General features: G+C 41.0%; 2 protein-coding genes across 2 annotated transcripts in view; one reads left to right on the forward strand and one right to left on the reverse strand.

Moving 5' to 3' along the window:
• The window catches only part of septin8a (septin 8a), a 37,616-nt gene extending 18,294 nt beyond the window's left edge, over nucleotides 1-19,322 (reverse strand). The window contains exons 1-4 of the mRNA XM_082549313.1: nucleotides 18,971-19,322; nucleotides 10,275-10,389; nucleotides 9,801-9,996; nucleotides 7,442-7,628 (exon numbers count right to left, since the gene is read on the reverse strand). Coding sequence (XP_082405439.1) covers nucleotides 7,442-7,628; nucleotides 9,801-9,996; nucleotides 10,275-10,389; nucleotides 18,971-19,000 — 528 coding nt within the window. The 5' untranslated portion in view covers nucleotides 19,001-19,322. The remainder of the gene's footprint in view (nucleotides 1-7,441; nucleotides 7,629-9,800; nucleotides 9,997-10,274; nucleotides 10,390-18,970) is intronic.
• Nucleotides 19,323-21,658: 2,336 nt separating this feature from the next.
• sowahaa (sosondowah ankyrin repeat domain family member Aa) lies at nucleotides 21,659-23,859 on the forward strand. Its single transcript, XM_082549312.1, has one exon. It carries the CDS (start codon nucleotides 21,821-21,823, stop codon nucleotides 23,294-23,296), a length of 1,476 nt encoding a protein of 491 aa, XP_082405438.1. The 5' UTR covers nucleotides 21,659-21,820; the 3' UTR covers nucleotides 23,297-23,859.
• The last annotated feature ends 1,485 nt before the right edge of the window (nucleotides 23,860-25,344 follow it).

Genomic DNA, 25,344 nt, shown 5'->3' on the forward strand with positions numbered 1-25,344 from the left:
AACACCTAGGCGAAGATTTCGGCCCGGACCGTGCTCTCGGCATTGAGCGCGCACACCGCGCGTTGGGACCGAAACCACCCCGAACGCCCCACCACGCTCAATAATAGTGCGCTTCCTCCGGTTCTCTGTTAAAGAAGAGATTCTCCGCACGGCGTGGAACAAAGGGGTACATATCCAAAACAAACGGGTGTATTTCGATCATGACTACTCTCTGGAAGTGCAGAAAAGGAGACGGGAATATATCCCAGTTAAGAAGGCTTTGAAGGACAACGGGATCAGTTTCCAGACACCACTAAGTAAGATACGAGTGTTTTATGCGTCAGGCAATGTCCTATATAATACCGCGAGCCAAGCTGCCGAGGATTTAAGAAAGCGGGGAATAGCCGTGGGTAAGATCACCTTGGGGAACCAAACCAACAGGATGACAGAGGACACTATAAAGCAGCTACTTCCTTGGGAAACGCAGACAGCACACTGCGGGGGCGGCTTCCAGCAGCACGTGCGGGAAAAACTCCAAGCATTCCGGAGGGAGCAAGAAAAAGTGTCAGCAGACGAGTGAACAGCTGATGGCGGGACAACGGTGAGATAGCTGGCGGTAGAGTTTTGATAATCTAACCGCAGGAACACTGACTTTCGTATCCTTCAGAATTCATATTTCTTTAGGTTGGTGCCTACGGACATGGTTAGAGAACCACCACGTTATGTCTAGTAGCGATAAGAGACTGTTTCGTTTATTTTTTGCCCTTTTTTGGCTTTTTTGTCGGTCACTCCCCTCTTGTCGGATGAGGGGCCCCACCCTGTGGCCAGTCCCCTCAATGTCAAAGGATACTGTTATATCCTTTGTATTGGAAGCTCCTGTTAATGTTTTGTGTGTTTGCTGTTCAGTGAGTTCTGGTTGTGATGTTCTGAGGTCTGGGTTGATTATGTTGTATTCCACATATCCACTTGATGGCTTATAATTTCTATAAAATGCTGTCACTAAATGTAAATGGCCTGAATAGCCCTATTAAAAGAAGCAAATTAATTGCCAAATTGAAAAAGGAGACAGTAGACTTGGCATATTGGCAAGAAACTCATCTAGATAATGCAGAACATGAGAAATTAAAAAAGATGGGTTTCAGACATACATTTTATTCATCGTATAGGGCCGGGAAAAAACGAGGAGTAGCTATCCTTATCTCAAATAAAATAAAATTTGAACATATATCTACTATAAGTGATAAGGAAGGTCGGTTTGTTTTAGTAAAAGGTAGAATAGAGAATAAGACAGTCACACTATTAAATGTCTATGCACCCCCAGGAAGCAACGCAAGCTTCTTTAAGAAGATATTTGATTTGATCTCTAAGGAAACGGTGGGAACTCTTATTTGTGCAGGAGATTTTAATTTACTGTTAAATCCCAGATTAGACTCAAATAATAGGGACAGGAAAAGCACGTCTGGAGGGAAACGGGTTAAAGGAATGTTAACGGAATTAGGGCTTATTGACGTGTGGCGATCTATCCATGGGTCAGCGTCAGGATTCACTTTTTACTCTGCTCGACACTCAGTGTATTCGAGGATAGATTACTGTTTTATGTTTAATAGGGATTTACACAGGATAAAAGATTGCAGAATAGGTCCAAGAGATGTCTCTGACCACAGTGGACTTTATATAACGTTACATTTGGACGGGACACGGAAGACAACTTTGTGGAGACTAAATACCGGTATGTTAAATGACCCCGCTTTTGTGAAACAAATGACAGCCGATCTTAACTTGTACCTGCAGGACAATGATAATGGAGAGACAAATCACAGTATTGTATGGGATGCAGCCAAAGCTGTCCTCAGAGGTAAAATAATTGCGTGGTCGACCATGATTAAAAAGAAAAAGTCACAAGAATTGTTAAAACTGCAGAATAGATTAATGGCCTTGGAACAGTCAGGTCTAAAGGATAAAAATACTACAGTAACCCACCAGATCAGACAGATTAAGCAGGAGATAGATAAGATATTGAGCGAAGAAGTAGAGAAAAACATAAGGTTCATGAAACAGAGGTATTATGAGGCGGGGCCTAAGGCGGCGAAGCAGTTGGCGTGGCGGATTAGAAAACAGCAAGCTGAAAATAATATTTATAAGATTAGAGACCCGGTTGGTAACAATGTTGTAACTGACCTGGATAAAATTCAAAAAGCGTTTGAAAAGTATTACAAATCCTTATATAGTCAATCTACTCAGGGTGATGTAAATAAGATGACTGACTTTTTGAATTCCTTAGACCTGCCTACGATTGGTCGAGAAGCAAATAGTAAGTTAACGTCCTTAATATCTCGGGAAGAAATAATTAAAGCTATCTCCAGCCTTAAATCCAATAAATCACCAGGTACCGACGGGCTCCCTGCCGAATGGTACAAAACCATGAGGGAAAGCCTTCTTCCCCTGTTGGAAACTAGTTTTAACTACATTTTGAAAGGAGGTCTGGTACCTCCCTCTTGGAAGGAGGCCTTCATATCGGTTTTGCCAAAGGGGGGACAGGATAGACTAAACTGCAAATCTTATAGGCCTATAAGTGTCCTGAACTCAGACTATAAACTATACACAACTATTTTGGTGCGAAGAATGGATGCTGTAATGCCTTCTTTGATTGATGAAGACCAAACGGGTTTCTTGAAAAATAGACAAACCCACGATAATATTAGACGAGCTTTACACATCATCGAACACATTAATAATAAGAAAAAAAGCTCAATTATTCTTAGCTTAGATGCTGAAAAAGCATATGATTCAGTGAATTGGGACTTCCTCTTCCTAGTGATGAAAAGATTTGGTTTCTGTAGCGAGTTTATAAGATGTTTCCAAGCTCTTTATTCTCTCCCTACTGCCAGAATAAAAATTAACGGTAGCCTCTCCGATACTATTTTTTTAGAACGAGGATGTAGACAGGGGTGTCCAGCAAGCCCCTACCTCTTCAACTTGTTTATCGAACCTCTAGCCCAGGCTATACGTCAGGAAACATCGTTGAAAGGGATTGTAATAGGAGGGGACGAGTACAAGGTGTGTTTATATGCAGATGATGTCTTGGTGACAATCATGGATCCCAGCTCAGGTATACCAGTATTAATGGGGATGTTGGAAACATATGGCCTGTATTCAGGGTATGTCCTTAATGTCAAAAAAACTCAAGTTCTGTCATTTAATTTTTCTCCGGACCAGACACTACTGGCAAAATTCAAGTTTAATTGGGAGGCAACTGCTATCAAATATTTGGGAGTGTTTCTGCCTAGAGATCTGACACAACTGTACGATATTAATTACAGTCGTATTAATAGAGAAATATATAGCGATCTCAACATTTGGGCCTTGCTCCCTCTCGACCTTGGCAACAGGATACAGATAATTAAAATGAATATTCTCCCCAAACTACTCTATCTTTTTCTTGCTTTACCTATTCAAATTCCAGAGAAGCAATTCAGGGAATGGAATAAGCAGATTTCGAGATTCATTTGGCTTAACAAAAGACCACGGGTGAAGTTCTCTACTTTGCAGTTGCCGAAAGACAAAGGGGGCTTGGCTCTACCTTCATTAAGGAATTACTACTTATCTGCTCAGCTGAGGTCCTTGGTGTGTTGGTGTAATCCATCTTTTTGTGCGAGGTGGAAGACTATTGAGATGTCTCTCTCAGACACGCCAATCCAGTCTAGACTTGGTCACGCGGCTTCTGATTTGGACGATACCTTGACGCCCAGCCACTGGGTCACTTTTACATTAAAAATATGGAGGGGAGTGGTCAAGCAGGCGCAACTCCAGGAAGAGATAAAACTTCTGAGGTGGCCAGCGTATGACCCTGATTTTCTACCTGCTTCCCACGATAGTAGATTTAAACAATGGGTGTGGCATGGAATCACTGCTGGGTGTTTGGTTATTGTAAAATCTAAAATTATGGCTTTTGATACCCTATGCAAGACTTACGATCTCGGGAAACAAGACTTTTTTCGATACTTGCAACTCCGTGACTATATTGGCAAAAGACTGAAGAGCTGTGTCCGTGGAGACTTCTCGATTGTTAATATTTTCATTGATGCTTATGACTCTGGGAGTAACAGAGCCTTGATAAGTAAACTGTATAAATGTCTGACTAAGCTCAAAGGGCACTCAACGATTTACATAAAGCAGAAATGGGAAAAAGAAATGGACATTGTGATTACAGAAGATGGGTGGGCACAGATCTGGGAGACACAGTTTACCACGACTAACTCCAACATGTGGCGGGACTTCTGCTGGAAGAACATTATACGCTATTTCATAACGCCTAAACAGAAGTCTAAATTCAGTGCTACACCTGCGTTTTGCTGGAGGAATTGTGGGGAAGTCATGGCTGATTACGGTCATATATTCTGGTCCTGCCCACTCATACGACCCTTCTGGACGGAAGTTATAAAGATAATTACAGAGGTGTTGGGATTCCACGTGTCTTGTACATTTACCTCATTGTATCTGGGGTATTTTACAGACGATTTAGTTGCAGATGATGTTTACCTTCTGAAAGTTCTCTTGGCTTCTGCGAAGAAGGCCATAACAAAACGCTGGCTCTGTAGAGATCCTCCCACTGTAACACTTTTTACCTCTATAGTGGAAGACGTCAAATTGATGGAATGTAGGACTTTCACTCTGCGACTGCAGGGAGATTTGGGAAGGAGACGGTGGAGAAAATGGCTGGACTTTACAGCTTGTGGCAGCACCCTTTGATGCATAGAATTAGCAATGCAGACTTGTTGACGTATGTATGTGTGGATGTGCAGATGTATGTACAGGTGTATGTTATCTTCCCATGACCTCATACTGTTTCTGTTTTTTCTTTTTTCTTTTATCTTGTTGCATAAAAATGTTCCTAAACAAATAAAAAGTGTCAAAAAAAAAAATAACTTTGTTAAAGCTATTTGGTTTATTGTCTTGGTTTATGCAAAACAAAGTAGGCACTTTCTGTGGTCACCCTCCAGATATCCAGAGCCCATAAACATGAAATAAGACAGAAATCTCATAAATGTGCAAAGGTTGAATATTGTTTGGTTTGCAAGGGTCTTAAATGTTGCCTCCAAATCTATCTAGAAAGAGAACCCTGCACACACAAAGTCCATCTGCCCTGTAAAACACAGCAGTGTCACTTCTACATTGCAGTTACTCAACACTGGCTTGTTTTCAGATACAACAGCAAACACACTGCACATTGTGGAAAAATTGCTGGGACAGATCCACTGAGATCAGAGTGGTACTCATCGTGAACACCCGCAGCCTCACTGGTGGGTTCTGAATTGTGTAAATCTTTAAGGATAAAAAATAAAGCCTACATTTCTTCCGGTTTAATCCGGAAACACTTTGTGAATGTGTGCAAAAAAATGCTTAAAAGGTGTATATATAAAATGTCTCTGATTGTTACATCAAAAGAAAAAAAATGTTAATCATATGGATCTACATAAAGTTTAGGCTGTGGTAGCTGCTCTGCTACAGTATATTTAGCTCAGGTAAGTTGGATGAGTCAAAGCAGAGGCCATGGCTTGGCTGTGTTCACTGTGCTCATTTGGGTGGTATAAGGAGACAGTTGGCAAACATAGCATGCCAGGTTTTGATCGTTCTGTTGGCACATCAAGACAGCACACGGGCTTGGTGGTCAGCGCCATCGTTTCACAGCAAGGAGAGTCCTAAATTTGGATTTCTGTCCTTTTCTAAAGTTCGTATAGGTTCCTTCACAGGTTAGGTTAGAACTCCTGTATCCCTAAAGGACAGTTTTAGTAAAAAATACCAGAAGCACTGGTTTAATTTTGTATTAAAAAAGTACTTTGAAAAGAAAAGAATAAACCCTTGGGTTTTTAAGAAAGGGTTTAATATACTGAATCAAATTTGTTCCTGAAAGCTGAGGACTGAGTTAAGAGCCGTTGCATAAATTATTTATACACTTTTTCTGATGCCATAAAACTATTAAGTGTCCCTGTAGAGCGGCATTTGGCTGAGGTATCTAGTTTTTATTATGAAGAGTATCGAGAGACTTCTGGCAGAGATGGCTTGATTGTTGGCAGGGGAAAGCCAGCAGGGTTGGTCACAAGCTGACCATCTGCTTTATTCTGGATTTATTATTACTGCACCAACAGAAACAAACAGAGACAAAGCTACCACTTCATCAGCTCTACAGCAGTGCTATTAGAAGTTAAATAGACTGAAAAACTAATCGCAACCACTGCAGATCAATCTGAATGATCGAATAAAATTTGATTGCTGAACCTTACAGTGTATTGTTTTGGTATAATCTCATACAAATTCACAAAAATTGGCTTATGGCTTCCACATAAAGCTTTGTAAGTGAAATGTGACAACTCCTGTGTGAGTTTACTGCCTCACAGCTTTAAAGTTAAACGAGCTCCTGCAGAGCTGAAAATACAAATCTCCTCTTTCACCGTCATTCACTCTCCTCTGGGTTTTGTCGGCTTCATAATGTCTTACAGCTCACCTCCCTGGCTTTTAATAATTTCTTTTATTAAACTGTGAAAACAGGAATAAAATGACAAAATAAACAGATAATAAACAGGCAATGCCCACTTAATACAATGAAAATATAAATAATAAAATAATAAATACAAATGGCTCCAACTTAATGGCTCCAAACTGACTTATCTGGCTTGTCTAACTATGTACACCACAGTGACTCCGCCCCTTTCCCTTTCTTTGCCCCAAGTGCTGTTTTGATGAGATTTTTTTTCCATTTGTTATTTAATGAAGGCAATCCCAACGACTGCATCTCCAGTGAGATACACTCATCACATACAGCAAATCATAGATCCATGGAGCAATAATCTGTGCAGTAATACTCACAACAACAATGAAAAAGCCACAAATCAATGTGTTCCTGAATCTGACTATTGACTGTGTGCTGACCTGCAAACATATACCAAACTCAATCTCAGAGTGAATTAGAGGGTTGTGATGCTGATGTATTGGAAGCAGAGTAGTTTAAACTGACATAAATATCTTTTTATAAATAAGAACCTCTCCCTTAAAACACCAAATCAAATTTTTTCACTATGCTGGCTTTTTAGGTGTAAAACTAGTCATGGAGAGGTTCTCTTTTCCCCAAATCACAACTATTACAGTTCAAACCATTAATCCTTTTCCACAGAAATAGCCAAATAAGTTCAGCCTAAACACTGCCATGTGAACTCTTCTTGAAATCCTAAAAGATGAAATGGAAACTTGCATAGTCACTGGAACATTTTTGTTTCAACTTTACTCTTCTCTTTTGGGACACAGAGTCCACACCCTGGTAGGAAGATCAGGGATGCCCTCGTTTCAGTGAAATTCAAACCAGTCACACGGAAAGGGAAGTCTGACTTCAGACTAATATTATTCAAACACACTTGCATTTTTCCAGAGGGAAAATATAAATGCATGCTTGTGTGTCACATGTGCGTACCTTGCTGTCCAGTTTTTTCATAGTAACGAGGTCCAGGGACTTGAGGGAGTGTCCTGTCGGGGCAATGAAATAAAGGCAGATGTGGATCCTGGTGTCGTGGTAGTTAAACAGCGAGCGTTTGATCTTCAGCTCTTCCTGGAGATAGTTTTCAAACTGAGTGTCAATGTAGTCAACAATGGGTTTGTAACTGTGGAGAGAGGAAGGGAGAAGAGAGAAACCGTTAGGATTTATGTCTGTGGGTCAAAGCTAAATATTTGTCTTCTTATTCATGCGCTGGTAATGAATATGAAAAGGGAAAGGGGACTTTTCACAGGGAAAGGAAAAGACACAGATATGTTTTCAGTAACTGTGTGATCTGATTCAATGCCAAGATCTCAGCTTAGAATTGCACAGCTTAGTGCTGCATGAAATTTGTGTTCAGCTTATGGAAGGTCCAATCAAAGAGGCTGCAGAAAACAACGCGTCCTCTCTGTCACAGAGCTGTGACCGCTTTCGGAGCCTTTAAGTGTCACCAGTAAATCAGTGAAGGGCACGAACACAAAGTAACACATCGTCGTCTTTACAGCCTTTTCTCCTCGAGCATTTGCGAGAAAGGACAGGAGAGATGGGGAGTGCCTTTAATGCTACACCACTCGCTCACAGCTACTTGACTATACAGCTAAATGTCAGAAAATGTTACTTACATTGCATTAAAATAACACATTTCTGTTGGTTATTGCTCCAGTACAGTTGGTTTCTATAAGCTGTTTTCAATCTTTTAACCACAAAAGCCGGTGACCAGCCTCATTGGGATGTTTTGAATCACATTCACACCAGACTTGTTTATTTGAGTCTGCAGCTTTAACTCGTTTCATTTGGGAAGATGAGAAGAAAACCATTAGAAGGAAGCCACATGCTTAAATAAAAAACTAAGCGAACTGTTGGTTCATTAGTCATAGTAGATAACGTCACACAGTCATAGTCTGGTTCTCACATCAACACTTGTCATTTTCTGGCTATATATCTCTACAATTATGATCATCTACATATGAGATGTTCAGTAAATTTGTTTGTATTGAACAGATGTCTCCAGACGAATTCCTTCGTTTATCTCATGCTGTTATATTTGGACACTGCACAACCAACTCAAACACTGTATGTTTTTCTTGCTGTGGATAGTAGAAAGGCTTGAAAACAACTGCAACCAGTGTCAAACATCTTTAACACCTCCTGAATCCATATTCAGTCACATAGACTTCAAAGTGCCTCGGAGTGACCAAAATGCAACCCAGATGCTCATGTTTAACATGCGTCTGCAAAAGTAAAAGTGATAATGATGACATTTTGTCTTTAGAAAACAACGAACTCTGAGAAACAAGCCCAAAAAACAGGGCTACAAGGACATAGCTGTTTTGTTTCTTTTAGAATTAATAGGAAGCAGTTCCCTTGTGTGCTCTGGAAAGATGCAGTTTAACACTAAAGATGGAAAATAGTGACACAGTCCTGTTACGTTTAATCTAAGAGCTTGAATGTGATTTCTACAAACTCTCTGACCTAAAGCCAGTAATTCCAAGTTTTTCCTGTTAACCATCACCATACACTACTTCCATCTTTTCTAAACATGACAAATAACTGAAAATTACATCATCTTGTCCACTGTTCAACTCCGGATGTGCCACTTCACTGATGTTTTACAACTCAAAAGTGACACATAAGTAGAACAGGAAAAAAATGTATTCCATTCCCTCAGCTTGCAACATGTTTACAGTCATCTGTCCTCTCACTTCACATCCATCTTCAATCTTCTCTGAGGAATGCACAAACTGTGACCTTTTGAAGCTCTCTCAGTGTGCCGTTACACTCCGCTGCAGGCTCTGTCCTTCGCCATGTTGGTTTAAACGGTCTACGGAGAAAGCTGCTATCAAAGAGCGTGAGAGTGCTGCTTCCTGGCTAGGCCACAACAAGTACACTTCATTCCACAGCTGAATGTTAAAATAAACAAATCAACAATTTCCTCTTTATTTCTCCAACTTCCTTCAATTTCAGCCTTCGGAGACACCATAAAAGATGCAGAAGTCTGGACTGACAGTGGTTTGTGTGTCTGGGTCACTCGTTTGCCTACGTAAGCATCTTTTCATTAAAAATGTGTCAATGTCATTTTGGAGCTTGCCGATTTTTGGGGAAATACTTACAGGGAAATCTGCTTTTACAACAGACCAAAGGAAATCACAAATTCGTTTTTTTTACTTCTGCTTTTGGCTTATGGGATAATGCAGAGATATATTTGTGATCATCATTGTTAGTTTTTGTTGCTGGTTACCAAGCAGGTCTGGATACTTTGTGAGGCACTCTGGGCTGTATGTATGTGCACTTAGCTCACCTATCCTCTTTGTTGATCTGATCGCCGAAGCCAACCGTGTCAACAATGGTCAGTTTGAGGCGGACGTTGGTTTCTTGCAGGTCGTATGTTCGAGGCCGCAGATACACGCCGTTCTGGTAATGGCTCGCCTCTTCGTTCTCAAACATGGTGTTAAAGAGCGTGTTCATTAACGTCGACTTTCCGATACCAGTCTCCCCTGTGAACGGTCGGAAGCAGAGAGGGAGATGGAGAAAGAGAGAGTGCGTTAGCATCACTTGGGAGTACTTCATCAGCTTTCAGACATTGATTTTTATTGCTGTAACAGAAGTGTAAGCCAGTGTATTACGTTCATGTCAAGAAATACAACACAGTGCTGCTGTTTGTTATTTATCTTTGTAGCTAAACATGTCACTCAGTGCAAAGTAAATCAACACGAGGGCCAGAGGGACTCTGGAGAAATGTACAGTAGTTACACATTCTCTGTCCGATACTCACCTACACATAGGATGTTGAAACAAAAACCCTGCGTGACCGATTTGCTGACCAGCTGCTCAGGGAGGCTGTCAAACCCAACATGGCCACCCAAACTGAGGTTACGCTTCTCTTCATTCTACAGGACACACACAAAAAAAAAAAACATCAGAAGTGTGGCGGATGTCAGGAAAACACATGGCCGAGTCATTATTCAGAAGAGGATGGCACAGATACTGAAGCGCTCACATTCCAATGCGTGGAAACATCAAAGACCTTCTGCTCATTCTGCACATGTAAAATCCATCACATTATGATTTAGGTAATCGGGGCCTGCAGTGAGGATGAGCTTCAAGAATAATCACTCAGAAGCACAAAGAAGAAAGACATGCTTTAACAGACAGAGGAAGGAAGTGATTATATTTGTATGGAAAATGGAATAAGGCACTTGAAAACATGCAAGATGCAAGTTAGCAGCTTGTTTTATAGAAAACCCCAATGTGGACATTTCAGAACTCCACCAGTCCACCTATTCTCCAAACAAGCTCATGATCAATTTATCAGTTATTACACACTATAATAGAAATATATCGTTAATAGTGGGATGATAACAGCAGGTACAGAAGAGGCACCCAGGCTGCCTTATCTGCAACACCTTCGTCAGGTTTGATCTGTGGGATCCCCTGCCACTTCAAGAGCAGCTGGGAGATTTAATCCCTCTACTTCGAACCTCCGCCCTGCTGGAGGTGCATTGTGCACCTCTAAAAAAAAGGAGCACCCACAGGGCATCCTTATGAGAAGGCTAAATCAGCTCAACTGACTCATCTCACCGTTTAGGATCACAGGGATATTTCAGCAGGTTGTATCAGTGATCTTGCTCTTTCAGTCGTTTCTCAAAGCTCATGACCATCGGTGACATAGATCGAACAGTAAATCGAGTGCTTTGACTTCTGATTAAATTCTTTCCCCACTGCTGAGGTGAAGTAAGATGCCCACAGATGTCCAAAAAAACGGCCACGGAAGTATTTAACCTAAAACACAAAAGTTAGCAATGCACGACAAACTAAAAACCACCAGAAAAAAAAACAACAACAAATCAGGAGGGTTGTAACCTTTTTTCACATTTGATCTAGCTCATTTAACCAATCTCAGCCAAAGAAGAGAGTTAAAGCTGTACAAGAGGGCCAGCACCTTGAGATGAATAGGGCCACCCGATCTCATCTGGCTGAGCCACGAAGGACTGCATACTTGAAAGCTGAAGTCACCAAGCACAGGCAGCTGAGAGCAGAGCACAGCCAACAATACAGAACTGAGAGGTGGAGGCAGGCTCCGAATACACAGAAGATGACTTTTAAACCTAACTGAACTGCATAATACAGGCTGGAAAGAGTGTGTGTGTGTGTGTGTGTGTGTGTGTGTGTGTGTGTGTGTGTGTGTGTTCAGGGGTTTCGGGAGGTGAACGAGAAAACAGGGCTTAATGTGTCAGGCAACACAGCTGGAGTAATCCAACATGAGCTGAGATAGGCAATACTGAGCTGAGCTGCAGCACATTGGGGAGATTACTATACTACACTAACATGTGTTAAAAGTAATAAATATCCTATATGCATTGATAATATGAATATTATTTAAACAAAGACATCAATTTCACTGCAAACCCCACAACAACAGACAGAAACTCCCTTCATTACATATCGTTCTGAATTTATTAATGAACATTGTATTTATAAATGTGAAAGGAGCAATAACACAATAATTGTGCATTGTAATAGGTGCATGACAGACTGAATATATTAGTATGCTAAAACAAGGGATAAGGCCGGTTTCAGTTGTGTGCACTGTAGCTCCATAATCATCCTCGATTTCCAGTTCGAGCAGTTTATACAGCTCTTGTTCTTAAGTCTGAATACGTATATTGTAAGTCGCTTTGAAAGGAAAAAGCAATGAATAACTGCAACGTTTGCAGGAGTCGGTTTCAGGTTCACCGAGATGAATGAGAGGAAGAGGCTGTGGCCATTCTTTCTTTGTTATTCGCTGTAAACTCAGACCTTGTCAAACAACATTAGTCGGCCTGCTAGTCAGCATTGGTAGTCAGCCTGCTGAATGAATGAAGCCGGGTAGAGATGTTCAGATAGAGCAGTGGTTCTTAACCTGGGTTCGACTGAACCCTAGGGGTTCGGTGAGTCGGTCTCAGGGGTTCGGCAGAGCCTCCGCCGTGACATGTACGGCTCATTTTGTGCACCAGTAAAAAACATATGCATGTCTTGAATTTGAAAAAAATCTTATTTTATTTTTCACTAAAGAGGGGTTCAGTGAATGCGCATATGAAACTGGTGGGGTTCGGTACCTCCAAAAAGGTTAAGAACCACTGAGATAGAGGGAAGGGAGCAGACTATGATATTGTGCCTGTAAGCGAAACTAAACTCTGGATTCCTGAGTAGGTTTTAAAATAGGAGTTAAAAATTTACATAAGCCTGTATTTATCCAGGAAATTATAAATAAAGGCTTGCGTGCTGCTTTTCCATAAACATTTTTGTACTTTAAACTCTGAAAATGTGTACTTTAGTTTGTAAATGTACTTCTTCAAGCTCACAGTTCCTATTTAATACTTTTCTAGACATTTAGAGCATATCTAAGCTTAAGGAGGGTTTTTTTTACTTGTAAACCTGCTTCTGTGGATATTCCTCCAAACTTACTAAACCACAATGGTGAAACAAAAATTCAGAAAAACAACAGGGATTCTGACTCACTCTAGATCATTTTGGGTTGACCTCCTACACTGAACCTAATCACGCTGTCAGTAGCGCATGATTTTTGTGTGTGAGTGAGTGACACATAAGAAGCAGATGGAGCCCGTGAACGGCTGCTGCAAAATGAGCGCCCAGGCCTGACCAAGAGTGTTATCTTTTAGGAGAAGACAGCACAGAACTGCAGACGTGGACACAAACTCCCCAAGCTGTCACTCGACTGGCTGAATGTGTAAGTGTATGCACTGGACTGACTGCAGGAGGAAGCACTCAGTTTCCTTAGTGTCCTTAGTGCAGTAAAATGGCTATCCAGCCATGTGCAAGTACTCCACTTTAAGTAAAAACTTAACGAATCAAAGAAGTTGGAAAAATAAAAATGGACTGCAATGACATTTCATTTCTCAAAAAGAAAAACAGTGCAGAAATAGTTCAGACAGAGAGTTGAGAGTTGATAAGAAACTCATTCATTGCAATGAGTGCAAGATGTTGCAGAACTAAATGTGTTAAATAAAGCACTTTAATTTCAGCTGCCAAAACACTGCACATTATATTGTTAATATAGATTTATTTTAGAGATTATAGATTTAAGATAGATTTCACTTAAGCAAAGTGTGACGTACAGCCAAAAAATAATATTATGTTAAACATTTCTCCATCTTTGGTATTTTTCAGGGAGGCATTAAAGGATTGCCTAGTTCACTATACATTCTTTTCACCCTATGTAATTCAAGCCAACTGGATTTCTTTAACAACATGACAAATCTAAAAATAAACCTGCCCGTTTTTTTTGCTTTCTGGTCCATTTAGATTTGATGTCGAGAACATAATAACACCCATCAGCAAATACAGGATGTATAACCAACAGACAAGAACAGTTAGGGAAACTATGAGGTATCTGACTGTCCACCAACCCACCCGAGCTAGCTCGGAAGAAGAGAAAAGCAGCGGCACAAAGTATGTCAGGAATGAAAAGCTTCTGGTTAACTGTCTCAGGGTGAAGAGACAACACAGTTCCCAGGCCACCAGGAAATGGTTGCACAGAAGAGGCCCCAGGTGGCTCCAAGTGAAATGAGCCACAAACAATATGGGCTAGGTCACAATGCTGCTCGCTTGAAACTAGCCGAGTTACTAAAGCCTTTTATTATTGTTGCAGATGAAAATCCGATGTGAAACAAAAAGAATGGCACAAGTAAAGGTAATTAAAGGTAATCAGTTTCAAGGTCCTCACCGTCACATCTGCATGGTCGACTGGGTCACCCAAAAAGAGTTGTGATACGTTTTTTTGTTTTTTTTTTAATAAAACCTGTGCAAAAACTAAAAGAAAAGCTCTAATCTCAGTTTGTTCTGTAGTATGTGTATCCTGCACTGCAACCCTAAAGTCAGTGAAACATGTAACCATTTTCATTGTATATTCTGCCACATGTTTAGTTATGATTGTTTAAGCTACAAAATAATGAACCTCTGCACGGGATCACTTAATCAGGGACCGAAATACTGCTCGTCTGCCGCTCTTATCCAAGCTAGTTCTTTCTTTAGAAATGCAACTCAGTGCTACAAAGCTGTGGATATTCAGTGAATTTCTGGGCTCTAACCAAGCAAGCCGTGAGATCATTTTTTCAAACATTCTAATAAATATGTGATTCGGATCTGACCTGATATAAACTCAGGCAAAAACCAAGCTCTGTTTCATGTGCCCATCAGTCCACAGAAACACTCGGCCACCGGCCATCAGTCGGCCCCTCCCTCTCTAGCCATCTTCTTTTCAGCTGTCTTCCAGCCTTCTGGCCTACATCCCCGCCTGACTGGTGTCTGCAGCTTGTGTCTGCCTCAGTGAACCTCCACCTGACAGACAGCAGCAACCACGCACAAACACACAGTTGCAGCTCGTGTTTGTGGGCAAGAAAACTTCACACATTACTACTTTAACATCTTGATGTAAAATTTGTTTAGATATAGTTTGTCTGTTAGCAAAGACAGAATTCATCCACTTGAATTCGGCATGAAATGAAATTACTTTTATTGTGATTCAAACTGCATATACTGTATTAAGCTTTTGCAGGTAATGAAAGTGCAAATGACATTTTGGGGGCTTCTTGTCACACTTTGGGTTTGATTTGACTTAGCATCTGTGAAGGGAGGAGACCACAGGACAGCCTCAGTGACAAACCCACACACGCACACATTTATCACTCTTTAGCTGAAGTGGCTGCTGACTGGTGTTTCCTGTCCAATGTGTAAGTTCATGAAAGTGTAACTCTACTTTCAAACTGCCAGTACACAGTACTAACATGTTACACTTTTGAAATCAATAACGTACTTTATAAATTACGTTACAAATATTTTTGCATCTTATTCCACGTCAACAAGCATGAAATGCTGAGTGAGGTGTTTTTGCGTTACTGTCAGGTCGAACCACACCTACAGACTTCTGCTCCACCGGTTCTCAGCAGCTGCCCATGCTGGCAGCGATGTTGTAATGGTAAAAATGTTGACGGTTGAAATTTGAATGACGTGTGCCTCCTCTTGTCTTTTATGCTATTATAACCTGCCCCACGCTCATGAACATGCTTACATTACTACTGAGCCTCACCAGTAGTAACACCATCCATGCCGAACAGGAAAGACAAAAGGGAAAAAAAGGAGTGACAGATGGGAAGTTGAGACAGGAACCATTTTACGAGACAGATGGACAGCATACTTATCTTTATGGGGGTTCCTTACCATTAGAAAAGAAGAAAGTATGTTTTTGTTTTTAACTTATCCTATCAGCCACAAAAGCAATGTTTTGTAGGTCAAAGGTAAAAGTGGAATAGATTGGATTAGCTTTACTCTCACCCATGCATGCTAAGTACAATATAAGCCTTCTTGTTTTAAGATCTTATACTAACTAGCAAACACGATGTTGAATACTTCTGGTTGATACTTCAAAGTTGATTTAATTCAAAAATGTGGATCCCAGGGAAGAAAAACTCCAGAACGTAAAATATGTAATTTTCTTTGTGTGCTAATTTTGAATGAAGTAAGAGCTTGATTTGGCTAGTCATATAAAAGGAAAAGGAGCAACCAACTGCACAGTCCATAGTCCATACATAAATATGATTTTGACTTAAGAATCTACCTAACGCAGTTTTCTCTTCTGCCCTTCTTATTGGTATTTACTGATGAAACTGGAGGGACCCTACCTTCTGTTTTACCGTCCACTTTGCCAAAAATGGCCAAATCAGTTCTGGGTTAATGAGCTGATGGTTGACTTAATTTTAAAGAACACAAATATTCATCTGGAGCAAATTCCATAGAGAAGAGCAAAAGTTTGATTTAGAAAACATGATGTTTGGAGCTGATGCCAATTTGAATTTTTAAGGAATAAATATCACAATATTGATGTACTGGACATCATAACGTATACATGCAACAGCTACTTTTTGCTGCTCCCCTATTCACAAGGGATCACCACAGCGGGTAGCTCCACACGTTTAATTTGGCAGAGTTTTAACACCGGACATCCTTCCTGACACAAGCCCAAAGGCATTTGCGTTTCCTCCTGGGATGGAACTTGGGATCTTTCGCTTGTCCTGCGAATGTTTAAACCGCTACTCAAATACAATATGTGAGTTACACTGGAAAGGGAAAATAACTTCGCAGCAAAGTGGTTTACTAACCCGTTAGCATCTAAACACGAACACACTGCTCATCTCCACGCTGCCTGCTCAGCTGTGGTGTGCACCCTGCTCCATGTGCTGCAGGGTGCACAACTTAGCCAGAGAATCTTTTTCTACATCCAGACATATCAGCGTACAGTTTCATATATCAGATCGGCTGTAGGTATGGGAGCGTGTCTAGCCGCCAGTCTATCCGGTTCAGCTGTTCATTGTGGACCACACTTTGTTACATTTCACTGATATCTAAGAAAATAACTGAGCTACATACATGGTAATCCTCATTCAGCCTATGCTGACATTATTTTGCAAATTTAACCTCAGTATATAAAGAATTGGGAGACAGATATTGACTCATCACAGCTGAGGCTGCAGCTTGGATGTCATGATTCATACGATTCACCAGGTTTGACAAGCTCGCCCGAAGGCCGTTTAAGCCCCACAAGTTCTATATACAGCTTACAACGCTGATGGCGGTAAACTTGAGCCACACTTTGACCTAAACAATGTGATACAGGCGTGTTCCTTCTTGTTCCAGGATGTGTTTCATTAACAAATACATGTGCAACTAGAGCACCAGCTGTATGAAGACATTGTAAGCACAAGTTAAATAAGCTTTTAAAAGAGCAAGGACCTGCCTGCTCGCCTGCTTGAGTCCTTACTCCACATCTCTTGGCTTTAAGCACTTTATGGAGCTAATTTCCTTTCACGCATGCAGTCCTCACAGGAGAGACAATACTCTTCAGGGTCAGTAAGCACTGTGCCTCCTGAATGTGCTCGGGCTTTTTTTTTTTCTTTTTTTTTTTTAATTGCATCCAAATTAAAATGAACATCATTATTTTTATGCTACACACTCTAATGCAATCAATAATCGAGAACGACACACATTGTTAGGCAGTTGGCTTGTATTGATCACTTCATGTGGATCCGGCCTAGAAAGTTATCCCAGCGCTACAGGCTCCACCGGATGGGGCTGACGTGGAAAAACAATCCAACCAAGCACACATCTCTATCAATACCTGGGTGTAATTAAACAGTACTCCCTTTACACAAACTGCCAGGCCAGCAGGTCAGTTTGTTCAATGTGGTCTCACTTAGTTCAGGATGTTAGACAGCTGCGTTGCTGCCAACGCCGGCCTGTTTCGCTGCATTCTCAGCATTTTTCTCATTAATCAATCAATCCTCTAAATTTCGTATTCCAAATGAGACATTTTGGAAACTTCCACTGGGCTCTGAGCCCCCATTCCTGGATACCTTCCTAATTTAAGAAATGCGAGGAGTGCAATATCCTCTCTTTATTTCTGGATCCTCTCCTTTTCTTCGCAGACATGTGTTGCATCAATAAGTGGTAGGAGTGGCCGGGAGTGTGTCCTTAATCTCTTTATCCCTGCAAGTCAGCTCTGCTTACAGCCTAACACAGAGATCTTTTCAAGCATCTGCCAAAAAAGTTAATCACCTTCTCCCATTCATTTGCCACTTTACTACAACATCATCATCACCATTATTACTAACATCATTCATACACTCACCTATTCTTTGTCATGTGACTTTGTGGGAATTTACAGAGAATTTTCAGGTATGTTTTGCGACACTTCACTGTACCTACAGAGTCACACCTGAATGACAACATGGCATGTTACTATGGATGTAATCCAGGATGCATTCCACCCTCAACTGATACTACTCTGCCCAGCCTGCTACTGTGCCACTGTACAAAGCAGTATCATGAACTGACATACCCATGGCTGTAAACATAACATTTTGAGTCTAAGGAAGAAAAACACAAGTGTATTTATCACTCATCACTGCGATTAATACACCTAAAGGAGTCTTCAAGTGGTAATTTTATCCACTGGCTAGCCAGTGTACATGCCTTACTGTGATTCTCCATGGCGGTTGCAATGTTTGTTTCCTTAATTTCTAACAATCTCAACAGTAAATAGTTTAATGTTTCCATACGCTACACCCATATTTTCAGCAACGCGTCCACGCGTGTAAACGCAACCGAAGAGAAAAAAATGCATCACACGGCACGACATTAAAAATAGTCAGCTACTGTAGCGTACTTAATTTCCCCATAACTGGGAAAAACACAGTCACCATCACCGAAATCACTCCCACCATCTCGCCTGAGCCCACAGTCCAGGCTGCAAAAGCGGGGGAGGCTTAGCTACATACATACCCACACATAGACAGCAGCTAACACACACTTTTACTAATCACAGCCAAGTGTGCCCGTAGCTGCACTTGCAATGTTTACTGCTCCTAGAAAACAGAGAGGGGAAAAAACAAGGAGCTCCGGATAGCATTTGCTTACCGAAAACACGTCAACGTCCGTGGCAGCCATGGTGCGGAATGTATGGTGTTGGTGTGCTGAAGCAGACCGAGCAGAGGCGAAAGGGAGCAGCCCTTGTGTCTCCGTACTAGCCTGCTAAACTACTGACTGAGCTGAGCTGACAGTGATAGGAAGAGAGGGACACAAGGCGGAGAGGAGCTGCTGAACTGGGCAGGGAGGGCGCTAAGCTAGGTGACGAGAGGACTCCCTGCTACTTCGGTTCTGCTTCGCTCAGACACGCTACAGTTTTTCATTTGCTTTTAAAACGGTACTAGTGTAAAAGAACAACAGTTATTTTTTTTATTTTTTATAAACTGATTATATATAAGGGAAAGGGTGAGAGAGTCGGTACTTAACGGCTGTTTGACGGAGCACTGTTTGCGCATGCGTACGCACATTCCACATTTTTATACATTTTTGCTGTTTTCACATGAAGAAAGCTATTTTTAAGTAGCTTTTCATTATATTGATTATCAAAGTGAACTACAAAAGATGGTTGCTATGTAGTTTTTATTAAGCACTAAAGAGTTTCCAGGCGATATAAGAATAAATATTTATACCTAAGTTAAAGTCGAGCGTGAACTATCCCAAGTATAGTTGACATCTTTGGTTGTGACATATACTTTTTCAATATGGCCAGCTTTCTCAATCGCTGCAGGAATGTCATGTTGCACACTCTGCAAGCCAGGACAGGAGCGAGCAGCAGAGATATGTGTCAGTCAGAGATGGATATCATTTAAAAAAAATACCTAATCATTTGGATGCCAGTCAAAACATGGCATTCATATTAAAATTAAGCTAATTAGGTCAGAGATTGAGTTTACTAGAATGCAGATCAGCCAATCAGAGAGTTGGAGCAATCCGTCACGTGATGTCGCGATTTTCAATATTTTTCTGTTATCTGTCACGCAAAAAAAATAGAATTTGTATCTTGTATGTGTGTATACCAAACTGGCTTTATTCCAGATAAATGAATGGTATTACTATCATGAGTAAGAGCAGTGGTTAAGTTATAAGATACCGTTGCAATAATTAGGATTTCCAAAGAACTAAGTGGCAAACCTCCAGTACTCAAAAGTCAAGCTCGCACATGCCACAAACTGCAGTTCTTCTAATGTCCACTTGCAGCCTGCTCGATGAGTAAGTCAGTCTGTATTAATTACAATGTTGATGTTAAAGTGCCCAACTTTATCAGGAGAAATAGAAGGAAGGTCGGAAAGAGTTGCACTGCGTCTTTGAGGATCTCAAGAGCACATACTGGAAGAATTAAAAGAAGTTAAAGTGACTAAGTGGCATTTTAAAAGGCTGGTACAAAAAGGCTTTTGGCCTCTATGGATAGTGCCCCCCTTCATTGGGGAGATGCATAACTCATCCATGTGGATACTGGAGTTGGGTGTGTGGCTGTCTGATTGACAGGCACAGTCTGCCGTGATAGTGATGTGTTGTATGGCCATGTTGGTGGTGTTCCTGCATCATTATAATAATGTTGGTCCACAATGCTGATGTGATGTCATAGCTTGATGACTGTGATGAGAAAGGACAAAAAAATCCATTTGTTTATATAAAAATCTCTTCTGAAACAAATGTTAAGCATTTCAAGTGTTTTCCTTATTAATTAATGCAATTAAATAATAAAGTTAGGTTTGCTGTTAGCCACATTTAGGTTCCTCATCCTGGTTTGCTTGGGATAGTTTTTCATTGCTTTAGTTAACTTCTTGGTTAATGCTAACTGAATGCTCACACAACATGACTGACCAGTTGTAATGTTTATTCTGGAACAACATTATGATGAAGATATAAGATATATAAGATAGGAACAAAACTAACCTGGCGATATCAAATCGTATGTGGTGAAATTATCTGACAAATACTATGGCTCGCTGCGAGGTACAGACTATCAAAGAAGTCTTTGGTTCAGTTTTGTGGAGTAAAATTGCAGCAATTTATTAGCCCAATGCAGTCAACAAGATAGGATGGCCACAACAGCCACAACAATGATGCTTCCAATCAGATGGGTGAGGTCACGTTGCTATGTCCATCTTTTATTTACAGTCAGTGATGGTAACAGATTATATAACCTATATGACATTTTCAAAATACAAAAAAGAAATAATGAGCCCACATTTCATTATAAAATATATGTAACTAGATTGTAACCACAATGATTTATTAATTTATTAATTTATTATTTTTAATCTTTAAATTCCATTGTCACCATTGTTTACAACAACTTATTTTGTTTGTTTGCTTTTCTTGAAAAGGGGGAAATTACTTTTTTTAATGTGGCTGCATTAGTTTGTATATTATTATTATTTATTTATTTATTTATTACTTTATTATCATTATTATGATTAATATTATTTAAAGTGTAATATTTTCAGTGTTGAAGTATAACCCTTGCATATAAAGTATAATCCTTATTACAAACATTTCATGTTTGTGAGTACAGTACCTACATTTCAACACCTCATGTGAGCCTAATCCAACATTTTTAGCCTAATTACCAAATATTTTCTCCTTATCATTTATATGTACTTGTAGCCTACGAATAGGAACAAAGTGATGCTTTTTGTTTTATTTTACTGAGGTCTACTTTGTTGATTTACCGAAATTTTTGAGCATAAGAATGTTGAACTACTTTGCTCATAGTAAAATATGTACATACATTATTCAAATTGTCCACGTCCTCACTTTCCCCGGAAAGAGCCTCCTCCAGGTGTGGGGAGGAGAGGGAGCGTCCAGGTAAAGCGGTCTGTACCGTCACACGGATAAAGGTGTAACACACCGCGCAGCTGTAAGGAGCTTTCGCTTTTTTCTTTTACAGCTTTAATAATGATTTTGACACAAGAATCCATCCTGTCTTTGCTGGTAGCGGAGGGTGGAAGAGTGAAGAAATCCGACCTGGTTGATAAGTTCAGAGAGTCGGTGGACACCGCGGATCCCGAAGAAAGAGAACGGAATAGGGAGCTTTTCAAGACTTTTGTCAACAATGTAGCGTTTGTGAAAGAAATCGACGGCGAACGGTATGTTGTCCTGCGGAAAACCTATCAGCATTTGTTGGAAGGTCCAAAGATCCATGTGGAAAAGCCTGAAAATGAAAAGATCCCGCTGACAGGTGAGCAGCAGCGCCCACCTGCGCAGGCTGGAAGCTCTGAGGATCAGGGAGGTGTTCAATCAGCTGTTACTGAACCTGATCAGGAAGAGGCAAGTGAAAGTAGTGACCATCCCACAGAACTGCTTTCTCCCATACAGATGGCACTGCAAAGGAGTAAATTTGCAAGTGTACGACTTAAAAGGTCGCTGAATGCTGATGTCCAGCTGCAGGATAGAAAGGGAATTAACTGCTCAAATGCGCCTGTAAAGACCAAGCCATATGCCTTGCCTCTGAGGATGCCCCCCAGCGCCACTAAAGTGGAGATCCACAAACTTAAGCCTGACCCAGATGAACCCGAAGAACAACTAAAAACAGATGCTTTCAGGGACAAGAGAAACAAACTTAAGCCTGACCCAGATGAACCCAAAGAACACCCAAAAACGGATGCTTTCAGGGACAAGAGAAGGATGCCTTCGGCGGAGAGCAGCACCGGCTCACCCCAACTAAGGAGGGCAGCGAAGAGCACCAAGGCAGCAGAGGAGCACAAAGACACCAGGATTCCCTCTATGTTTCCCCTGGAGCACTCAGAGCATCAGTGGCTCGTCAATTGTGCCGCCGGCCACTGGAGCCAGGCTTACGGCCTGCTGCTCAGAGACAACCAGCTGGCCGAGAAGAAGGACTTCATGTCAGGGTTCACTGCTCTGCACTGGGCAGCCAAAACTGGGAACAGCGACATGCTTGTGAAGATTATCGAAAAAGCCAGGCAAGGAGGGGTTCACGTTGACATCAATGCAAAAACACACGGGGGATACACTCCTTTGCACATTGCTGCATTGCATGACAAGCAATATATCATTGGCATACTGGTGAAGGAGTACGAAGCCAACATAAGCATCAGGGACAACTATGGCAAGAAGGCCTACCACTATCTCCACAAAGACGTTTCTGAGTCTGTGAGAGAGATGCTTTGTAAGCCCAAACCCCAGCCGGCAGAGGACAGGGCCCTGCATGAGAAAGAGGAGCTGGATTTGTTCCCGGATCTCTCCAAGGGCCTGCATTCAATAAGCCGCCTCTTTCAACCAAACGTGACAGGCCACAAAAAGAAGCACAAGCAGCGGCCGGGCCTGTACTCCCTGAACAACGACCCCATCGAAGAGGGAGAAGACAGCGGCACCGGCTTCAGGCACAGGCCCATGTCAGATGTTTTTATGTGAAAGCAAAGCTCTTCCCTGACGGAAAACACACCAATGACCTTAAAAGGATTTGGTTAATGCTCTCTTTTTTTATTTTTAGCCTACTTTCTGCAGTTATTATTGGAGATAATGATACAAAAAACATGTGGAGGGATTCTATAGAAACACAATTTAAGTGGTTAAGATCAAAGAGAAAAGATTTAAAAAACCTCGAGGTCAGCAGACGCTGTGTGTGACGTTACCTGCATGAGGTGAATGTCAGACAATGGTGGCTCCTGTGAGTCGTCTTATTACTCACACAAGTGTGGGCTTTTGTAGGTGTGGCCCCTTTAGTCTGTCTGTTTTCAATTGAACTGAGCTTTAAAGTTGTACAGAGAATTTTCTACTGAGTCATTTCAATTAAGACCAAAGCATCATCACCTGAGAGGAATCTGCGTGTTGAGCAAACTGGTAATAAGGACTAATGTATAATATCACAGCATTACAGTCACAGAAGTTAGCATGTGGAACAATTGTACAGACAAAGTGGAAAAAAATAGTACATCACTACATAACTTCACAGACCAGCTGAAAAACAACAAACTGAATGAGTTGTTTCATTGTGTTCTTATGAAGCCTTGTCTTCATTTTTGTTGTTTAAGGTGAGAATAACCCTCTTTTTTTGTAAAAAAGGAGTAGGTCTCAATAAGTGTTTAACTTCTAAATACACCCGTTGAGGTGTAGTATGTATATAGTATGTAAAATTTAAGATGATTTCATATTGTGTTTATATATCACACATGGAGTGTTAGGATGGTTTCCTTGTTTTTTCTTCTGTTTATGTTTTTTATATGAATACTATAGCCAGAATTAACCCCTGGAGGGTCCTAGAAAAATGCATACACTATCGGACCTAGAGCCACAAATCGACCCAAGACCCTCCAGGGAAAATAAATGTAGTGGTTTAGACCAGTTTTCCAGTTCATGCCATTAAAAAAATTAAGGTGTCTGTTTATGTAATCGAGCTTCCATGTCCGATAAGTCGTGCCATGAATTCTCTTCCACTGTGATGTCGAACGGGCTGTTTTTCTTTTAACCACAGACTTTAATCTGGTTGATCTTTTTTTGTTTTTGTCAAAGTACCCGTTCTTATTCTTCTTTTGATTTCAAGCTAAAGCGTACATACTGACAGGAAGTGAATGCAGAATAAAGACATTCTGTTACTCATTTACTGAGATCAAGACTTGACTTGCTCTGTGTTTTCATTTATGAGCAAGAAATGCAGTGCAGTGATCTCACAAAGCAGGCATGCGCAAACAGGGAAAAAAAACGAGGTGTTAATTTATAGGGGAATTAAACTTCCAGTAGAGAAAAATATAATTGTTTTGGAAAGAAGAGACTTAAATATTTGTGCCTCTGAGGGCAGGTTTAGAAGACTAAGCTATTAACTGCTTCACTTTAAAATAGATTAATTATTAAAGGCTGTAAAGCATTAAAAAATTCCCCCGAAGGAAGCCGACTCTGGATTTCACTGTAACATAATCAAATTTACAACAAAAAAAAAAAGGGGGGGGTACAACTTGTATCATTCATTAAGGCCGCACAGGTGCTCCATAAATCATTAATGCCCCTGTATTTGCCAAGTAATTCTCCAGGCTTGGCTACATCTCCTGACTTGTCGAGACAGCTGTGATTAAGCCAGGTAAGCATCTGGCATTGAATGTGCGTGGCTGAAAGATCAGAACGAGCTTTGCATACACTTAACTCAGTGTGTGCTGAAAACTGGAGGTAAACGAGAGGCAGGAGAGAGCGGGAAGAAATAGCAACATTTAGAAATAGTAGGCCAGCTCACTATCCCGCCGTTCGCCTGCCCTTGACTCGTCTCCCTCTGCTTCTTGCGTGTCTCGTTATGTCACTTTCCCAGAAGCGTACATTGTTTGTACGTCAAGATGATGTTTCATCTCAGAGCCTCTGGGCTTTATTAAGCAAATGTTCTTTTCTGTGGCTGCTGCGGGGAGGAAACCCAACACGGGTTCAGAGAGCTAGGAGAGTCAGCACATAGAGCTGATGTCAAACTGTTAATGCACATA

Source organism: Aulonocara stuartgranti (genome assembly GCF_965226115.1).
Source record: "Aulonocara stuartgranti genome assembly, chromosome: 10".
NCBI classification, from domain to species: Eukaryota; Metazoa; Chordata; class Actinopteri; order Cichliformes; family Cichlidae; genus Aulonocara; species Aulonocara stuartgranti.